The sequence below is a fragment of the Gymnoscopelus braueri genome, assembly GCF_963280865.1.
Source record: "Gymnoscopelus braueri genome assembly, chromosome: 11".
Classification (NCBI taxonomy): domain Eukaryota; kingdom Metazoa; phylum Chordata; class Actinopteri; order Myctophiformes; family Myctophidae; genus Gymnoscopelus; species Gymnoscopelus braueri.
Genome location: NC_137613.1, coordinates 29,141,249 through 29,160,873, shown reverse-complemented (window position 1 = coordinate 29,160,873; position 19,625 = coordinate 29,141,249). Strand labels below are relative to the sequence as shown.

The window sequence follows — 19,625 nt, the reverse complement described above, 5'->3', positions numbered from 1 at the left end:
CTCTCTTTTGGTCCTCTGTCCATCTTACCCCCAAATCACCCCCTCACCTGTTCCTTGATGCAGAGAGAGAGCGAGAGAGAGAGAGAGAGAGAGAGAGAGAGAGAGAGAGAGAGAGAGAGAGAGAGAGAGAGAGAGAGAGAGAGAGAGAGAGCGCAAGAGCGAGAGAGAGAGAGAGAGAGAGAGTGAGAGATATGGGTGAGGTTTGTGAGTGCCATGAACCAGTGAGGTACAAGAAGTCTCAAGGGTGTGTGTGTGTGTGTGTGTGTGTGTGTGTGTGTGTGTGTGTGTGTGTGTGTGTGTGTGTGTGTGTGTGTGTGTGTGTGTGTGTGTGTGTCTCAGCATCCATTTCACTTTAGATCTGTGTGTGCATGAAAATAATGCCCAGATTTTAAGCGATACTGAAGCATCCTCCTCTAAAGAGAATAGTTGGTAATTGGCATATTGAAATGTATGAGAGGGTACATGTATACTGAGAAGACGTTGGTGATCCTTAGACTCCAGGTCCCCCAGTATGTCACACAATAAGACCCCAGGTCCCCCGGTATGTCACAGAATAAGACCCCAGGTCCCCCAGTATGTCACAGAATAAGACCCAAGGTCATGACATGAAACATTCACCATTCTGGCTTGTGTGCATGAGTGTTGGTGTGTGTCCAGCAGACAGGGTCACGATGCTGGTTGATTTGTATGTGAATGTGTTCATCAGTTTCACCCATTCAGGTATGTGTGTGTTTGTTTGCAATCAATGTGTGTAGAGTTGGTCTGTTCATGTGCCTCCAATATGTCAATTTTGTACCATCAATGAGTGGAAGAGAGAGAAACATGGATGTGATTTCTATAGGTTTCCACGTATTATATCAAACAGCTAGCTCCTGTGTGTGTGTGTGTGTGTGTGTGTGTGTGTGTGTGTGTGTGTGTGTGTGTGTGTGTGTGTGTGTGTGTGTGTGTGTGTGTGTGTGTGTGTGTGTGTGTCTCCACGGTGAATAACATTCCCCTCTCTCTTTCTTTACTCTCTTCTGCTCTCCTACCCTGTGCTGCCCTCTTCTGCTCTCCTCATATCCGTGAGGTATGGTAGCCAACGGTGTCACCTCCCCCTGCTGTGTGCCAGCCAATCATCTCCTTCCTTGCTCATGTGTTGGCATCACCCCGCACTCTGCCTGGCTGTGTTTGACGCATGCAGCACCAGCCTCATTGTAGAGGTGGTGACTCAAGACTGGAGACTAGTACACTAGAGCCTAATACACTAGTATACACTAGTGTACTACAGTCTAGTACACTAGTGTACACTGGAGCCTAGTACACTAGTGTTATGTGCTAGTGTACACTAAAGCATAGTACACCAGTACATTCTAGTACACTGGAGCCTAGTGTACTTCTATACACTAGCCATAGTGCACTAGTTTATACTTTGTCACATGCTGATAATAGCCAGTCTATAAGCTCACAGTCACAACAGGTTACGCCGCTTGTAGATCTGCTATTTTTGGCACACAACAGAGTATATTATAAGCTTTATTGATGTTGAGTGTATATATGCGTGTTAGATTGCAATACACATGCTTGTAGCATACACTAGCGGACACTTTGTTTTCTTTGCATGGCGCAGTGTGCTACATCTATACTAACACTTGGCATTGGGCAGTGAGCTAGAGTCAGCCAGCCTCTCCGCGTTGATTCATCTATGGTGGATTTCATATTTATAGATGAATGGGTTAAAACACGTGGTATAACCTACATGTTACATGACAACCGTGACAACTTTAAAACAGAAAAACTGAGTCTGCACACTGTATCATGCTCACATGGATATTCTATTACCACTAAAGGTGACGTTTCAAGCGTTTACTGTAACTCTTCCTCAGATGCTCGAAACGACTTTGGTACCAATACATAATCCATGGCAGCATGATCCAGTGTGCAGACTCCATTTGTCCTGTTTCCACGTGTTCTTCTGTCCAGCGCTTGGTATTTTATCCTTTGGATTTGCATGCCTTTTTAAACTTTTAATCAAGATAACTTTAACTCACCTGCCTGATGTGTTTTACTAGTACCTTCCCTGTTTAAGGATAGGCAATAAAAACAGTTGTTACTGGGCTATCTTGGGTAATTTTGATGGCCAAGCACAGGCTTTCTCGAAAAGAACTCTAGACTAAGTTAACCTTTACAACATTGTTCCTAAATGGAGGAAAGATGAACCTAGTTTAAACAAAGCCCTGTCACAGAAACATAGCTTTGAGTTTGCATTGTACCCCAGGGCCATTCTGCAGGGAAATATGAACCCAGTGTTTGTGATGGTTCACACATGGGCAACAAAACAAATGCTCTTGTATAAAATGCAATTATGAAATCAAAACCCGCCACAAAGAGCCCGCCATAAGTCTCGTAAGTCTTGCTATTTTAGACTGTTGATAGTAATACTGTAGAAACAGTCTAGTTTCTTACACACTGCCATGTCGATTCTTGTAAACTTGTAAACCTAAAGAACACTTGCTGAAAAACAAGCCAAAAATAAAACAGCTTACCCATCTAACATTTCTCACTCTCCATTTGCTTTTTTGCTTGGTGTTTGTTGGAAGTGTGGGAAACCAAACAAACAAAATCACTTCCTGTACTCAGCCACCTACCGCTGAACTCTGGGTCCTGTAGTCTCGCATGAACCAATCATCTTTGTCCTCCTGTGTGCTGTCGTGTCCAGAGCCAATAGGCAGCATGTCATCCATGGAGGTGAACGTGGACATGCTGGAGCAGATGGATCTGATGGACATGTCTGACCACGAGGCCCTGGACGTCTTCCTGCATTCTGGAGGAGAAGATAACAGCGCCGCCTCACCTGTAAATTTGGGTAGGATGCACACGCACGCCCGCACACACTCATTTAAGTCATTGAACTTATTGCACACAGGCTTATGTACACGCTCTTATCAAAGTAAAAAAAATTGTATACACATGAAAGTGTTATTGATACATTAGTGTCGTTGAGATGAGATGTTTCATTAGTCTAGTCTACTGTACATGGTGCATTATATCTGAGATGGATGAAATGTCCCTGTTTCACTTTCAACAAGCAATTTATATAACAGCATCTTTAGAAACTAAAAGCATTCCAGGATGAGTAAATCACTCAGCATGCATGATGGTATGCAAATCTAAGTCAAGCCTTTTTACATGATCATTAATGAGGAGTTAAAGACTTCTCTAGAGAGATAACAAATAAATAATGAATAATGCAACTGTTTGTCTTTTATTTTAAAGAGGGGGAATGACAAAGTTCACCATTGACTTACAATTTCAACCAGGCTACAAACAAATACAAAACATGTTTTTATGCTGTTGTAAATTTTTTACCGAAGACACCTTGCAACTTTAAACTACAAGTGTCTTGGGGTGCTACAGTAGCTTACTGGATAGTGTGTCAAGTTCAACCACGTTAATGCAATGTCTACGTCTACGGTTCGATTTTGGTTGGAGACTTGTCAATGTATGTATTTCCCCCTCTGTACCTGTGGTTTTCTGTCTCCTTCCTACTCTCGGAACAGGAGGCTAATGATGTGACTAGGGGTTAAGTTTGTGAACCAACTGAGGGCTTTTGGCTTTCCCCTTCAAATCTATTTATATACTATAATTCACAGAGTCTGTCACACAAAACTTGTCGCTGACATCAAATCTACAAGCTCACAATGCGTCGCAATGCGACGCTTTGTGAGCTTGTAGATCTGCTATTTTCCAAAGATTTGGAAAGATTTGGATACATTTGAAAACTTGTGAAATGGGACCTTCTGCATAATGAGTAGGCCTACCAGTGGCGGAGCGTCCGGGTAGGCCAGGTAGGCGGCCGCCTACGGGCCCGGGACTCCGGGGGCCCGGGCCGTCAGATCACATGGACCTTTATTTTCTAAGAATTAGACGCACTTTGCGTGCTCCGCCTCTCCGCGGCCGCCTCTCAGCAACTTTCCCAGAGATTCACCAGCTTACATGGAACTGCAAATATATTCGAGGCACCCCCCACCGCCACTGAGGCCTACTTTCTACTTTTGGTACTTTAAGTACATTTTGATACCAATACTTTTGCACTTTTACGTAAATTTTGAATTCCGGACTTTTGCTTGTAACAGAGTATTTCTACATTGCAGTATTGATACTTTTACTTAAAGGACAACTTTAGTTTTTTACAACCAAGGTTTATGTTTTAGATTGTAATTAAAGTAAATAAAATCTGAGTGTAATTTTTTTTTAATGTACTGCTTTCTATAGTTTTAGCAATTTTCGCTATCTTTTTTACAGTGGGCGGGGGCATTCTGTCCGGTGGCTAAATATGTATCTTTTTTACACAATAACCCGGTGTTTTCTTTATTATTATTTACAGTAGCTCTTCTAGCCCCCAATAACTCACATCTGGCCATCAAAGACCACAGGACCTTTTTTATTGTGTAAAAAAGGCATATTTAGCCACCGGACAGAATGCCCCCGCCCACTGTAAAAAATATCGCAAAAAAATCCAAAACTATAGAAAGCAGTGAATGAAAAAAATATTTTTTTTCTTTTTAATTTACTTTAATTACAAGCTAAAATATAAACCTTGGTTGTAAAAAACTAAAGTTGTCCTTTAAGTAAAGCATTTGAGTACTTTTTCCACCACTGCCTAAAACAAATCCCATAAAAAAGAAAATGACCTGTGTCTTACCTCTCCATCCAGGTCCAGACGTGGAGTCGTTCACCACTGAGATCAGCCTGCAGGTCCCCACCCAGGCAGAGTGGCGTCACAAGCTCTCGTCCCTCTCCTCGACCTGCACCGACTCAGCCAGCCAGGACACCGACGCCGGGGAGGAAGAGGAGGACGATGAGGACGAGGCAAAGAGGGAGGGAGCTGGGGGAGTGAGGAGGGGGGAGGGGCCCGTGGTGGTGACCCTGGACGACGAGGAGGTGCACCCCGACACGGCACTGGTGGACGGAGCGGAGCGGGTGGAGCAGACCCACAAAGACTGTGAGGAGAGTGGGTCATAATAAGGTTTCAACTGAGATGGATTGGACTGGACTAGATGTGCACAAACCCACAAAATGCACATACGTACGCTCACAAACATACAAAAAAACAACAGCCAACTAAACAAACCCAAGGTTCAAATCTTTACATAATCCACAGTAAATTTCATAATTCCATAATAAGTCAAACGGGGATTGCCGATCTGTGGTTGGGCAGAATATACTGTACGAAAGGGAATGGTTTTAAAATGGATTAATTAACCACTGCCAAACGTGTTTATATGCACATGTATGTTCAGTAGTATTCAGAATACTTCAGTATTCCATTTTATGAATTTGTGTATATCCTGTTTACAAGCCAGGTTAAGCTAAAATTCTGACTTTTAGAAATAAGATTGTTTAGATAGAGGTTTGTGTACTTCCAAGGACATTTTACTGGTGGTCTTTGCAATCTGATCAAATCCCATTTCTATAGCACAATTCAGAGTATTCCATTTGCTAATATAAGAATCTTTATGATAAACACTAAAGGCTTATATTATACAGCGTATCCCCAAACTTTGCTTGACTTGAATGGGCTAATGTCCAGAATTCTGTGTCTATGTGCAGTTCCTCACTAAAGTAGTCCTTGCACTGTTCAAAATGCAACATGGATGAAATTAAACTTTTGGTAGATGGGTTCAGTTCTGCTTGGCATGTTCACCAGACAAATTACATATCAGACCAAGATCAATGTAACAAATTTCACACTAAGACAGATAATCACATAATGACTATGTGACAGACAAATAATCAAAGGAGTTACCTTGCCAGTCCCTGGACAATGGACATGATTCAGGTGAACTTCATCCTTTGGAGTGAGGACCAAATCCATGTTTTGGACTGTGTGCGTGTTGTGTGCACTGGAAAATAACCAGAAGGGTAGAAGAAACGGTTTTAAAGAGTAACATTGAAAGTTTCAACGTCCAACCCAATTAATTTATGGTGTTTACTGTTTCATATAGCTAGCTATGTCCAGATATGGCGGGGGAAACGATATTGGTAGAAATGATTTTGTGATGGGTTTCTCTCCTCCCAACCCCTTCTATCGTTGGCTGACAACTTACTCTAAACTGGTTGATAATTAATGTATTTTAATAGCCTGTGTCAGCTAAGCTTACACAAGATAGGCTTATGCAATGATATGGGATGAAACTGTTTATTTTCTAAGGGAAAAAGGTGAATATTGTTGTGGTCGGTGTAACAGCATTCTCTCCCCAAACCAACCAGCCTCAAATTTCTCCCGACATGTTGGTTGACTTTAACGTTAAACGTCGCCCGCCCCATGTGCGTTTTTGTTTTGTTTTCATAAGTAGGCTAGTCTGCGTACCTTGTTACCGAATGAAAACTGAATAAAACAGAGGAATTGGGCAGACCAGTCATTGCGCTCCTTTCTGATTTAAAGGCCTGTGTGTGTCTGTGAGGCAGCTTACCTTTTTGATGTCAAAATGCACCCGCAGGTCTAGCCCCATTTAATTTTCGCTCAAACGGCACCGACAAACGAGGAACCTCATCTAGGAGCTATACAGTGGAGGGAGAGGTTCCGATTGGAGCTACCACAGGTCCAGGTGTTGCCCGCCGAAAGTAATCAGTTTGTTAATTTTAGCACGTGACGTCATTTGACCAGCGCCAGGAGGCGCTCTTGGGGCCAATTGTTTTTGAATAGGGTGTGTGTGTGTGTGTGTGTGTGTGTGTGTGTGTGTGTGTGTGTGTGTGTGTGTGTGATACACACAGACACACACACACACACACACACACACACATAAATGATGTGTATAAATAATATATATATTTGCCAAATTAATTAATCAATTAGGCTAATAAATCTAGCAACAAGATTGCTAAGTTAGTTGGCAAATAGCAACAGGGGCTGACTAGCTAGTGATGTCACAAGTGATGTCTGAGTGTGACATCATCAGGATCACTCAACCTGTGATGTACCTTCCCAGTGACAACTCTCTGTACCAGTATTTCCCAATACCATCGTTTAGTCTCACAATTTTCAAATGCTTCCTTCATAGTCATACTGTGACACGGCTTCCATTTTGTCTTTGCAGTTGTGTAAATGTGTCCTACTGTAAATCAAATTAGTTGAAGCAAATATAGCTTGATGCTTATCAGAAATGGAAATTTCAAAAATATATTTTTAAAGATATTTTCTTGAATGGAATTGACAAACAGATGACAGCTTCCTTTCTTGGCTTTCAGGGGTGTAGTTCCAGACTATATTCAGAAATTGGGGAATAGTCTTCCAGTGGTGTCCTAGTCTCCTACCTGTTCTGAGTCCCTGTTACCATGTTGTTCCGATGTACTTCCTGTTACTTTGTCATGTGATACTTCAGTAAAGAGTTTCCGCTACCCGTGTCCACGAGTCTGCATTTGTACCTTACCCTTGCCTTGTGACAAGAAGGGAGAGGGAGGGTAATGTACAGATGAGTAGAGCATAGTTCTGGAGGAGTGGAGAGCTTTTATTGTCCAGAGGGACAGTCAATGTTAAAAATTGGGGTTTAATACTCCGTCTCTCAGGCTAGAATCCAGAGCAGCAGTAAGCAGTGATATGATGGGATGCTGTTGTTTTCTGAGGTTGTGCTGGGACCCAAAAGAATCAAAGGCTCAGAAAAAAATGATGAGCTGCATTTGGAGCAGAAAATACTGAATGAGGATTCCTTGACAGTGTTTTCGGAAAAGCATCATTTGCCGACTGTTAGTAGTCAAAAGGAGTAGTCAGACACTGCTTGCATGCAGCTAACAGTATATGGGGTTGACATTGACAAGCAGCATGTACATGACTAAAATATGTTTTGATTATTCTACAATCAACCGTTTTTTCTTCTTCTGATGAACAGGTTCATCAGATAGTCCTTCAGAACATTGATCGGCTCAGCTGCTCGACAATAAATCAAAATTACACAACCCTCCATCCTAGCCTACAACTGTATTGCATTGGCCTATCAACCGGTTTTCAGAATTAAGCAAAGCTTGTGCATCTTTAGATTACTGCAACTAAACCATTAACATTAGGAAAACAAGCTTCAACACTGAAAATGCTCATATATTCTGGCTGTTCATTTAGTCTGTTGAAAATGTTTTGAAAAATGATATATACACACACACACACACACATATATATGTACATACACTTTTTAAATAATTAATCTATTATTCTGACCCACCCCTAATGCAAACACAACCAAAAATGTGCCTCAAATATACATATCTGAAGAGCGTTTGCATTTTTACAAATGTATATGATATATTCTACTTACTCAATATGGGAAGAATATATATAGGGATCTACAGAAACTACATTGCTATGGCCTCTAATGGTTGTTTGTCAACGTGTCAATCCATCCGGACAAAGCGACACACACACTGGTTGGAAAGAAATGACAGTGAATTGTCAGTAAGTTTTTATTAAACCTTAAGTACAAACTGGAAAAGTAAAAAACTGTCAATATAACCAACAAGAGACTCTCTTTCCGAGTGGAGGGAAAGGCCGAGACGCAGCACTAATAAATTAAGTTGCCAGAAACCCCACTGTGAGCAAACAGTTCAGACTGTAGAAAAAGGGCAAAATAAGAAGAAAAACTAAACAAAAAACCAAAAAAATAACTGCAAAATGAGAAAGAAAAAAGAAGTCCTGTAAGGATAACATACATTGTAAGGGTATGGACACACCAGAGTTTGATTCTGCCAACACTTTTCAATGGTAACGGATAGTTTTGTTGCCATTCCCCGGCTTTCCGCTCCATTCCCATTGAAAAGCATTGGCAGAATCCGCCGCATACGCATAATCAAACTCTGGTGTGTCCATACCCTAAGGCCATAAAAACTTGACAACCACTTTTTTAATTTTTTCTTTAATGTTGAAAACACCCAACTCAGTATTTTCATTAAATAGTCCTAAAACAGTTCAGTCTTGTGTGAGGGACGACAATCAACAAACTCGATTATAGGATTTTAATCTTGACAGTCACCACTGGCAAGCTCAGTGCAACATGAGTAGCTACTACATTTTTGTTGAATGTTCAGAAATGAAAATGTAAAAACCCATTTTTTTTGTGAACATCTCTTTTTTTCCCTTTTCTTTATAAAAGTAAAGCTAAACAAACAAAACTAGGCTTGGGGGGGCAGGGGTGGGGGGGTTGCTACTCCATATCTTCTTTCTTAGTGATATAAGCAGCACTTAAAATTTATTTATACACGTTTACCAGAGCAACCCTGTAAGCATGAAACTCACATGGATGAAGAAAGGTAATGTAAGGCTGTTTCTTCATCAAGGACTCCCCTCCATAACTCCATTCCACTCTTTTCCTTCCTCTTTCCTTTCCTTCCTTCACCCCAGAAAAAAAGGCTCAAGTATTTAAAGAAATTTACAGGATTATTTACAAAAAAATCTACGTTTTGTTTGTGTTGGACTTTTTCTGTCTCTAAAACCACTCGTAATACATCCGGAAAAGGGAAGAAAATGCAAAAAAGAAGAAAAAATGCAATAAAGGGCCAAAAACAAAGAAAAGAACTTGGATTTTTTGTATTTCACATTTTACACTCTTTGACTAGTGGCTCTACTCAAGATAGCACATCAGATTAAAAAAAAAGTCAAAAAAACACAAAATAATAATATTATAATAATATAATAATTAATGTTTACTGGTACAGATGAAACAAGAGGACTGGAAGAATGGAATGTTAACACGATTGCACATCTAGAACCGGAAAAAACCTCACGGCCTTTCCGCCCTGTGGGACGGGGGCGCTCCAGCAAGCAGCTAACAGCTAGCAGCTAACATCTAGCACGGGCAGCTAGCAGCTAATATCTAGCAAGAGCAGCTAGCAGCTAGCTGGTACTAACCCCCCAGATTCTTTTTCGTATTGTTATACAGTAATTATAACCAACAGCACCAAAACAATGGACCTCCTCGCTTTATAATCAGGCACAGGTTTCACTCGCAAGCGAAAGAGGGATCCCTCCATATTAACCAGGAAGTGAGGTGAGCAGCTGTAGCTCCGCCCCTCTCACATCCACCAAGAAAAAGAAACATCATCAACGACAAATAAAGTACACAGAAGACTTCTTACAAAAAAAACTATCAACAAAACCAAAGCTAGAATTCAAAATAGAACTTAAAAAAAGCCAGCCAATAATAAACCAACATCATTGTCTGTCTTTCAAGTTTTTACCTCGCATCGCCAGCCCCTGTATTTTCTCTTATTAAAAATTGCAGGAGCCGCATCAATCAAGAAAGTAAAACATAAAAAATATTACTCCTCTTCCTCTGATCAAAGGACAGAGAGGAACTTTGGGTAACTACTCGGTCATTTAAAATTTTATAGAAAATAGTCAAAAGAAAGAGCTAAACCAAAAAAAATCACCTCCTTGTCATTCGTCCCATGTTCACAGTTGAGTGATGTGTGATCGGGAGGAGGGGGAGGCGGAGGATGGGCGGTGCAGTCTAGGGGCCAAAGGGGCGGGCTGGGCAAGATAATAGGATTCCAATGTTAACTATTTCAGTTTAAGGACTTAAGGGCTCATCAAGTCTACCTGTGTGACGTTTACAGTTTAATGCTTAAGATGGACGACTTTACGACAATAAAAAAAGGTACACACAAGATCAACTAAAAGTCTCAAATCATCCAAAAATAAAAACAAATTCTTCTTTCACGCTAGTGCAAAAAAGACATCTTGCTTTTCATTTCTTTTTGTGTTGTCTCTTCTTTCTTTCTTAGAAACAAGCATGTCATTACTAAGGGGGGAGGGTGAATAAAGTGGGGATATATTTTTTGGGTGAAGCAGGCGGACATAAAAGCTTGGTAACAATTTGTTTCTTTCTTTCTTAAATGGGAGGAGGTGTCAGTCAGGTTGATAGTGATTCTAGTGAAATAAAAACAAGTACATGGTGGGTGGGGTTTTTGTGGGCAGGGGGGGCACAGGGTGGCGAGGTGGTGGAGGCATCATGTCCCCTCAGGACACGGCCGCCGTCTTGGGCAAGTGGGTCGAGGACAGGCGTGATAGGGACACTTCCACGGTGGCGCGTTTGCGGGGTCCTCGTTTGGCTGGCGAGGGCTTGACGGGGCTGGGGGCATGAATGGGGTCCCCAACCCCTCCTCCAACTGCTCCTTTCTTCACCATGGCCCTACCGCACACCTGGTTCACCAAACTGTTGATTTGCTCCTGATAGGAGAGAAGAGATTTTCAAGAGAAATTCAACTATTTTCCCATTTACTTCATATTATTAATCTCATTCATATTTATATTATTAATCCCCATGAGGGCCCAAGAAGACTGCTAGTCCCATTTTCAATTATGAGCACAGATCAGAAACCCAGCTAATGACTCCCCCATCTGGAGGAAGAGGGGATATGACGCTATGAACACAGTAGCGGTGGCCTACAGTACCTCATCGTATCGGTACATCATCTTGAGGCCTCTGCAGGATTTGTGGTTCTCCACGTAGCGCAGGGCACACTCCAAACAGAAGACCACGTTGTCCGTCTCCTGGACCACCTGCAGAGACAGAAACCAACAGAACAGGTCATCAACCCGATCTCCCCTGGGTGATCTCCAGTTACACACACACAGTAGGAAGGCTGAAGGAGCCAACAGAGTAGGGGAGGAAAGTTCAGATGATCTGATTCCAGGTCAGTGGGAGTGCAGATGGTGCTGGGTCTTCTCAGAGAGGTGTAGGGATAGATCAAATTACTTATCAACTTTCATGAGACATGTCTTTCAAGTATATGACCTAATACAAGTACATACACATGAATTACACATCCAAGGCAGCTTATGTTGTTTGCATTCAACCACATGAATCCTATTCTAGGCTTGTCATAATAGGCTAACATTCAGCGGAAATAGTCTAACATTTCTGTGAATGTTCCACAAGGTGGGTTGTGACAAGTTATGGGCTTGTAGATCAGCTTTAGCATAGAGGTAAAAAGGAGAGAAGACCTCTGGGGGACCCTGGGAAATTAAGAATATAGGGTTTGAAATTATAAAATTGAGAAAACCATCCGTCCTTCTGTCCTCAGCCTATTTTTCTCCCAAGTGATTTGACCAGTTGATCTGAAATTGCACATGCATTGCAATTGCACGTAGTTGGGGTGCACACATCCCCAGGTATGGACTAGTTGCTTACAAATCGTAAAACAAATATAAATATATAATTATAAAGTCATCCAATACTTTTCACAAGCTGTTCCCAGTATATCCATACTAACAGGGGCGGCCATAGCTGAGTGGTTAGTGAGCCCGCCTAGGGAGCCAGAGGCCCTGGTTGCCCCAGGTACGATTCCAGGCCACGCCAGCATGTGTCTCGATGAAATGAAATTTGTCCCTGAGCAAGACTCTTAACCCCTAATTGCTCATAGGCCCTCATTGGAAACAAGCCCGCAAGGACTTTCATGAACGTCCTGTTAAAAGGAATTATCCTTACAGGATAGCACTTTATTAATCCCCCAGAAGGGAAATTCAGGGAGTTAGAGTAGAAAATAGTAAAAGAGTACACAACAATAAACCATACAACAATAAACAATAGGGGCCATGCACACAGAGAAAGTGTTTTTTGAGCGACGGAGCGCTGGATACCATGTCTAGAGATGCCTCTGCTCAGTGATCGTTGAGTGTCTCTCCAATCCTCTGCATAGGAAGGTGTCACTGATGAGCAGCGCTCTCCTCTCCCAAAAGTTTAACTATTTTCTGCTCGAGGCACCCAGAGCATTCCCCAGAAAAACGCAGGACACAGAGAGCGCTGAAACGCTGGCACTAGGAAGAGCGCTCCAGCGCGTCTTTACTATTAGAAATGCATGTCAGAAAAGAGCTGGCACTTTAAAAAAGAAAAAAAGCATTCTGTGTACACAGCCCCATAAACTACTTACTCACTGACACATACACTTGCAAGTATTAAGAGTTCATGCTTACTCTGTTTATTTCTATCTTGCACTTGTAGGTCGCTCTGGATAAGAGCGACCTACAAGCGTCTGCTAAATGCCTAAAGTGTAATTGTAAGCGCGCGCGCACGCACGCACACACACACACACACCCCCCCCAGTATGCCTCACCATAGATAGGTAACAGAGATGCTGGCAGGTCTGACAGCGTCTCTCTGATGACTCCAGTGCCAGCCACTTGCCCCGGGGTTTCTTGCGTCCCTCTACGGGCCCCAGGCTCCCATCGTGGGTCCCATAGCGGGCAGATGACAGAAGACCCGCCTCGAACAGTTCTTGCCGCTGACGCATCTCTATGTTCCTATTGGATGAGGGCAAAGTCAGTGAAGGCAGGAAAATAATGATGTTACGATGATTGATGGATTGAGACTCAGTCCATCAGTCATCGTATTTTTAGGACCTTCCTACGTGAAAGCCCCTGTACCCAGACACTGTGTCCTCCCAACAGTGGCCTGTTTTGCACCTTTGAGTGCGACTGATCATAGCAGTGATTCTCAACCTGTGGGCCATGAGGGTCTTGCATGTGGACCCCCAAATAAATTGAATTTCTTGAAAAATGAGTTTTCATAGTGATACCAATAATGAGCGGTTAAAGTATACTATGTTAGTTCCACTGATCCAAGCTGGAACATAATCGATTTATTAATCATAACATGCTCTGAAAATGCACGCGGCCCACACATCTAGCTACTTCACACGCCAATAGGCTGCCGTGTTAACACTCGCGTGTCAGTGGTCAGCCTGACCGATTTTGAGATTTTGAAGTCGATTATATTAGCTCATGAAGCTCTCAGAAGGTTCCCCTTCCATGACTTTTCCTAAATGTTCAATTCAAATCATCTCCTTTTTTTTTCTCTCCATCTGAGACGTTTTCTAAATATGAAATTAGGCATCATTATACCATCCCCGACGTAAATGTACGGCTAAATTGACCGCTCTCACCCTTTCTCCCACGGGCAGAAGGTCTTCACACCTCCAGACCACCTGGATATGCCTCATTGTTCTAGTTAACGCACCGAGGTGCAGCTTCTGTAATGTCTGACATTACCCGACGCTTGAATCATGAGCTCTAACCATTGATTGACTTTCAACAAAACCATATTTGATAGACATAAGTATCACCAACATGTTACTGATTATAGAGAATGTTAAATTATTCTAATCCGTTCTTTATTTCCTGCACAATGGATGAATTAAATGTATAGTGTGTGGTTCGGAGCAAATCGCATCGCGCAGCACAAATCATAGTGTTTGAATAGACTAACGTCTTATATAAACACAATTGACACAAGGAATTGACACTCACTTCAGCTGATTATAGGAAAATTTGAATCACAGAGATTCGTTGAGAATTAGGAGTGAGCGAGACCTCTGAATGTTGTGCTCCCGGCCCCACTCCCGACATTTCCTTGGAGTGAGAATGCGTTGCCATTGCAGATACAAATTACAGTGTTTGAAATAACTCCAACCCGAACCCATAAACCCAACCTCTAAATGTTGTGTAGGTCAAAAGAAAAAAAACATTGCTCTCCATTGTAAACTTTGTGCGGACAACACAACAACAACTCGCTTTCAACATCTAAGGCATCTCTCTGACTTTGACACAGGTCAAAGTACTGTATTCTCCATTTCTTTGTTTAAAATGAGTTGAGGGCTGGGGGTGTGGGTGGGAGAGGGTGAGCAAGCTAACTGTATCTGTACATGTGTGTATTGTATGTACTGTTTTACGTACTGTATGTGTACATGACCCCCTCTAAAATGAGATGCTGGATCTCAAGGGGCTACCCTCTCAATAAAGTCTGACCAAATTCTCTCGCGCTCTCTCTCACACACACACACACGCATGCAGTAAAATCCTCAGTGTTCATGTGTCCAAGTAATAGTCTGTGACATATGCGGAAGTGCCTTTTCGATCTGTGTAGGAGATAGGTCTGTTTGTGGCGGTGATGCATCACACACTTAACCTATGGGTTTAGGAACCGTGTAGCCTAATTCCAGCTCACAGCTACAGCGATCAGCGATCTCAAACGTTTTTTGTCAAATTATTTAGGACATTAACACATCGGATCTCCAGAACATTCCCATTGGAGCGCACTTTCCCTCGTCATATCTATGCCATAGTTATAATATATCAGATCTATGCTCTTCAATGAGATATGCGTCTGGACACATGGAGCGTCTGTCTCTGGCTTCAGACAGCAGGCATAAATTTAACTTTGAAAAGTTAATCGGTGTAATTTAAGTTATAGATTTTGTTTTCTACCTCTTTAAATGTTGTGTAGCCTAAGCAAAGCCAATCGATATTTAAAAGACAATCGTATGCCCGCTGCGTGGGGGAGAAGGTGTTAGGACATGTGGAGCCCCCGAGGGGAGACATTGGCCAATGAAATCACAGGGAAAAAAAAGGTCAATTTGACCGAAAGTCCATCTGTGTGGTAGGTGGACTTTATGCCGCCACGCGAGTGTTAAGTGGTCAGATGGGTGGGCCACGAACGGCTTTGAGATTTTCAAGTGGGCTCTGATCTAGAAAAGGTTGGTTGAGAAGCACTGGATCATATTATGTTGTATAGCCTACATAAAGGTAGCATTGTAGTCAGTGCTGTGGTATCGTTTTTTTCAGAGGGCATTCTATAATTATTCCCTCCAACACGCATGACAAATGCACACGCGGATACAAGGGCGTGGTCACTGAATAATAATAATAATAATAATAATAATAATAATAGGCCTAAAATACATACATCCACATATAAGTGAGAGCATGCAGTAAGACTGGGTACATTTTCTACTGTTTCTTCTAATGTTAATCACCCTGTAACAACCACTTTGGAGCTGCTTTTAGGCCTTAGATGTGTTGGCCCCCTAGAGCACATGTTCATCAGCTGGTCATTTTCAATGCTAAGCAATCGACAGGCTGGTTTTCCTTATTTTGTGTAGTGTCAGTGTCAGCAGATGAGAGCAGAGAAAGAGATTCTGTCTGGGACAGTGGTGTCTCTTATCGGTGCAGACAGCGGCCGTGTAGAAGATGCATCAGACGGGGTAGACGGCAGCTTACAAGACGTTGCAGCGAAACTCTTAAAAAGATTGCTTTGAACGAACGTCATCTTTTTTGGGGTGGTCCCAACTTCGCTTGCAGGGGAGTAGACTGAATCTAGACGAATGTTCCCTGGCGTTTTATACTGCGAGTTATTGTTGCACTCGTGATGCCGTTTTGAATACTAATTAAGTGTATTAAGAATATCAATTGTTAAGTTAACGTGAGAACTACTTCGAAACTTCCATGGCCAACGGTCATTATCACCTATAGGCACACTTACACCTTCACCTCGGACGCTACATTACCACCTGAAAAGGTTATTGAAGTGAACATTCTTGCTACCCTATATACTTAAAGCTAGATGGCATGTGTATCCTTATTAGTGTATTACTGTGACATGGTAATACATTAAAATATTGAGCCATATTGAAAATGTTGTTGTTTTGTTAGATGTGTCTTTTTCTGTAAAGGACTTTGATTGGATAAATAATCATGATTAGAGTATTATGGAGTATTAACGAGTATTAAAAGTATTAAAAGAGTATTAACGCACATTTGGCAGCTGAACACACACAAACACACTGAGAGAGAGAGAGAGAGAGAGAGAGAGAGAGGGGGGGGAGAGGGGGAAGGAGAAGGGGTAGCACTTTCTTTTGCAAAAATGGTCAAGCAGTGACCACTGTCATTCTTTATTGCTTTTGATGAATGTCAACTATGATATATTCTGTGAAGTTAGTTTGCCTAATTCTTTAGTACACAGATGCAACCAACTACTGTGCGAGTGTGCGCTCTGTGTGAGTGAGCGTGTGTGTGTATACGTGTGTGTATATGTCTATATGTCTGCTCCATACGTCCCCAGCATGATTCCCATGGACCTGAGTCCAAAGGTCATAAATCTCAACGTGTCACAGCGGCCAGGCCAGCTGAAACAACGTGTGAACTGAGAGAGAGAGAGGGGGGGGGGTACTCAGGGAGAGACAGGTAGAGAGAAAACGTGGGGGAAAAATTGCAAATATTTAGTGATTATTAGAAGTGGAGATGAAGAGAAATGGACAACTGGTATGCTATGAGTTGGTACTGGACACACATCCAGGCTGGCTGGGGCCTTTGCGGGTTATAGTAGAGAAGATTCCAAAAAATAAAATAAGAAAAATTACAATTAACACCAATTAAAAAAAGAGGGCACTTTTTGACTGAGGGTAAAAGAGCAGGGGCTTAAGCCGGGCTTAAGCCACCCTTGAGCCCTCTCTGTGCACCTGCCTGTTAATGAAGACCATTTCATCCATGTTTGGAAGAAGAGGAAAAAAAAAGACTCCTTTGAAGACAGAGCCATCTTTGAAGATAGGACTTTGAACAAAGACTTCGACAAAGATTGCCCTCCCTGCCCGGCTTTAGTCTGGCATGGCCAGACTAATATCACTGCGTAGATATTAGTCTGGAATCTCTGTGTGGAACTTGCATTTCCAAGGGGCGGATAAAAAAAATGCCTCTGGTGATAAATCCGCCCCATATTTGCAACTGGGCCCTGATTGGTGCCCCACAACTTTGGGGGCAGCGAAATCCAATCACAACTGAGCGGAGTCAGACTAATCTGCCGAGAGCTTCTTTTTTTTTTGCACTGGCAGATTATTCTGGTGTTTGAGTGTTTGTGTGTGTGTGCCCCACCTGAGGTCTGTGAGTAGGGCAGAGATGGTGTTGAGAAGAAGGCCATTGTCTCTCTTGGACTCTGCAGTGGCGATCTGGTACAGCAGCTTCTCCATGGAGAACGGCTTGGCTATATGCCGACATTTCAAGTCCTGCACAGACAATGTCGACATGGACAGTACTCAGCTGAGCCTCATACGTATTCATATCACTGATGTACCCACATAACCACAGTAAATTACATCCTCTTCAGTGTAATTTATATAATGAGGTCCCATGAAATGGCCAGGCTCACTATGAGAAAAAAACTTTTATAGAAGTTTTATAGATTTATAGAAGCAATTATTCCTCGACAATAACTTATATAAGGTTAATTGGTGAACCAAGACACAAGTTCTTTTTTAATTTCACCTTCACTTCTTTATGTAGGGCTCATGAGTCAAGTCTATCAGAGCAATAAATCAGCCACCCACAAGGGGGCAACAGTGAGACATAAAAAAAGGTCAGCAGGACAAGAAGAATAGCTCTGTTTAAATAATCGAATTCTATTTTGGTTTTGAAGGAAGCTAACAGGGAATTGTATTTATTATTATTTATTTATTTATTATTATACAGGTATTAGTTTTATGTGTTATTATACATTATATATTTTAAGTATAAACAGCAGAATTAATTCAAACAGAAGTGAATCTTCGACCCTGGCTATTCAAACATATTTTCACCAATATAGGAGCATGCACAATATGGCTGGGTGCTATGTTTTGCACAAGTTGAAACGTGAAATGTACGATATACATTTTGCGACAGTACACAGACCTTTGCAGCCTGGTAACCCAGGTTCATCCAGTGTGGCGTGGCAAAGTGCACTGTCTCCGACACGTTATAGCCACAGCACACCTTGGAGACGAAGGCACCGGGGAAGCAGACCACAAATTGGCCACTCCGCTGGACGGTACGGTAAACCTTGATGCCCTCACGACACAGAAGCTCCGGAGAGATCTGGACAGAGAGAGAGAGAGAACAGAACCACTTGACCATTTGTATCCTATAAACTGGTATGCATTGATAATCATAATAAATATGTCAGGCAGTGAATTACTGTACCTCAATCAATCAATTTCATTCAGTTTAAAACACACACATTCAGTACATACATGCACATTTTTGTTTCTTGAAAAGTTAAGAGTAGCCAATTATTTTTATGCCTTTTTTGTCACAATTTTGTCAATTACCGCTCCCCACATATTTCAGTGTTGCCACTTCTGTTCTCTCTGCCAGTGAAGAGACCCCACCGGAGGACGTAGCACCTCCGTCCTACTCCACCCGTTCAACATCCCCTGCTGAGAAGCATCGCCCCAGCCCGTAGGAATCACTAGCACAGTGACAAAGATCACCCTCCTCCTCGCCCAGCTTCCCTCCCTCAAACATGGCCAGTGTGTTTGTATAGCTCGGCCAAGCTGAACCCCTAGACTCTGGGGTGGTGGACAGGTACTTTACCCCTGCTCTACCCCAGTGTCTGTGCGCGCGTGCACACACACACACACACACACACACACACACACACACACACACACACACACACACACACACACACACACACACACACACACACACACACACACACACACACACACACACACACACACACACTTACCATGATGTTCTTCTCTAACATCTCCAGTCCGGGGGTCCCATTGGCCTGGAGCAGTGTGTGCACCACCTTGTCCAGCTTGGCCTTCTCCTCAGCAGGGACAGAATACCTACACACACACAAAAGTTTTACGCTTGAAGGACGTGGATTTTAGGGCTTTATCGAAAACAATGTAATTAGCAAATGGGGGATGGAAACTTTTCAAATAACTCGATTTTACACAGTTAAGTTAATATTTGTATTATAATTAGTATTATCAGTAGCCCTATATCATAAGTGGAAGCCATGACGGTTTTATTTTCCGCACGCAGGCCTACCAAAGAATACATT

The 19,625-nt window shown here is 42.3% G+C and overlaps 2 protein-coding genes across 3 annotated transcripts in view; one reads left to right on the top strand and one right to left on the bottom strand.

The window, feature by feature from the left end:
- The window catches only part of dtnbp1b (dystrobrevin binding protein 1b), a gene marked incomplete at both ends in the record, with an annotated part of 84,092 nt that extends 79,091 nt beyond the window's left edge, over nucleotides 1–5,001 (top strand). Inside the window, 2 exons of the mRNA XM_080442628.1 lie at nucleotides 2,696–2,842; nucleotides 4,694–5,001. Of these exons, the coding sequence (XP_080298754.1) occupies nucleotides 2,696–2,842; nucleotides 4,694–5,001 (455 nt within the window). The remainder of the gene's footprint in view (nucleotides 1–2,695; nucleotides 2,843–4,693) is intronic.
- A 4,163-nt stretch (nucleotides 5,002–9,164) lies between these two features.
- The window catches only part of jarid2b (jumonji and AT-rich interaction domain containing 2b), a 141,755-nt gene continuing 131,294 nt past the window's right edge, over nucleotides 9,165–19,625 (bottom strand). The window contains exons 13-18 of one of the 2 annotated variants that reach the window (XM_080442469.1): nucleotides 19,299–19,404; nucleotides 18,461–18,643; nucleotides 17,666–17,796; nucleotides 13,078–13,264; nucleotides 11,417–11,524; nucleotides 9,165–11,191 (exon numbers count right to left, since the gene is read on the bottom strand). In XM_080442469.1, coding sequence (XP_080298595.1) covers nucleotides 10,982–11,191; nucleotides 11,417–11,524; nucleotides 13,078–13,264; nucleotides 17,666–17,796; nucleotides 18,461–18,643; nucleotides 19,299–19,404 — 925 coding nt within the window. In that variant the 3' untranslated portion in view covers nucleotides 9,165–10,981. Of the gene's footprint in view, nucleotides 11,192–11,416; nucleotides 11,525–13,077; nucleotides 14,952–15,016; nucleotides 17,797–18,460; nucleotides 18,644–19,298; nucleotides 19,405–19,625 lie in introns of those variants that run through there. The other variant, XR_013934070.1, reaches the window with a different exon arrangement.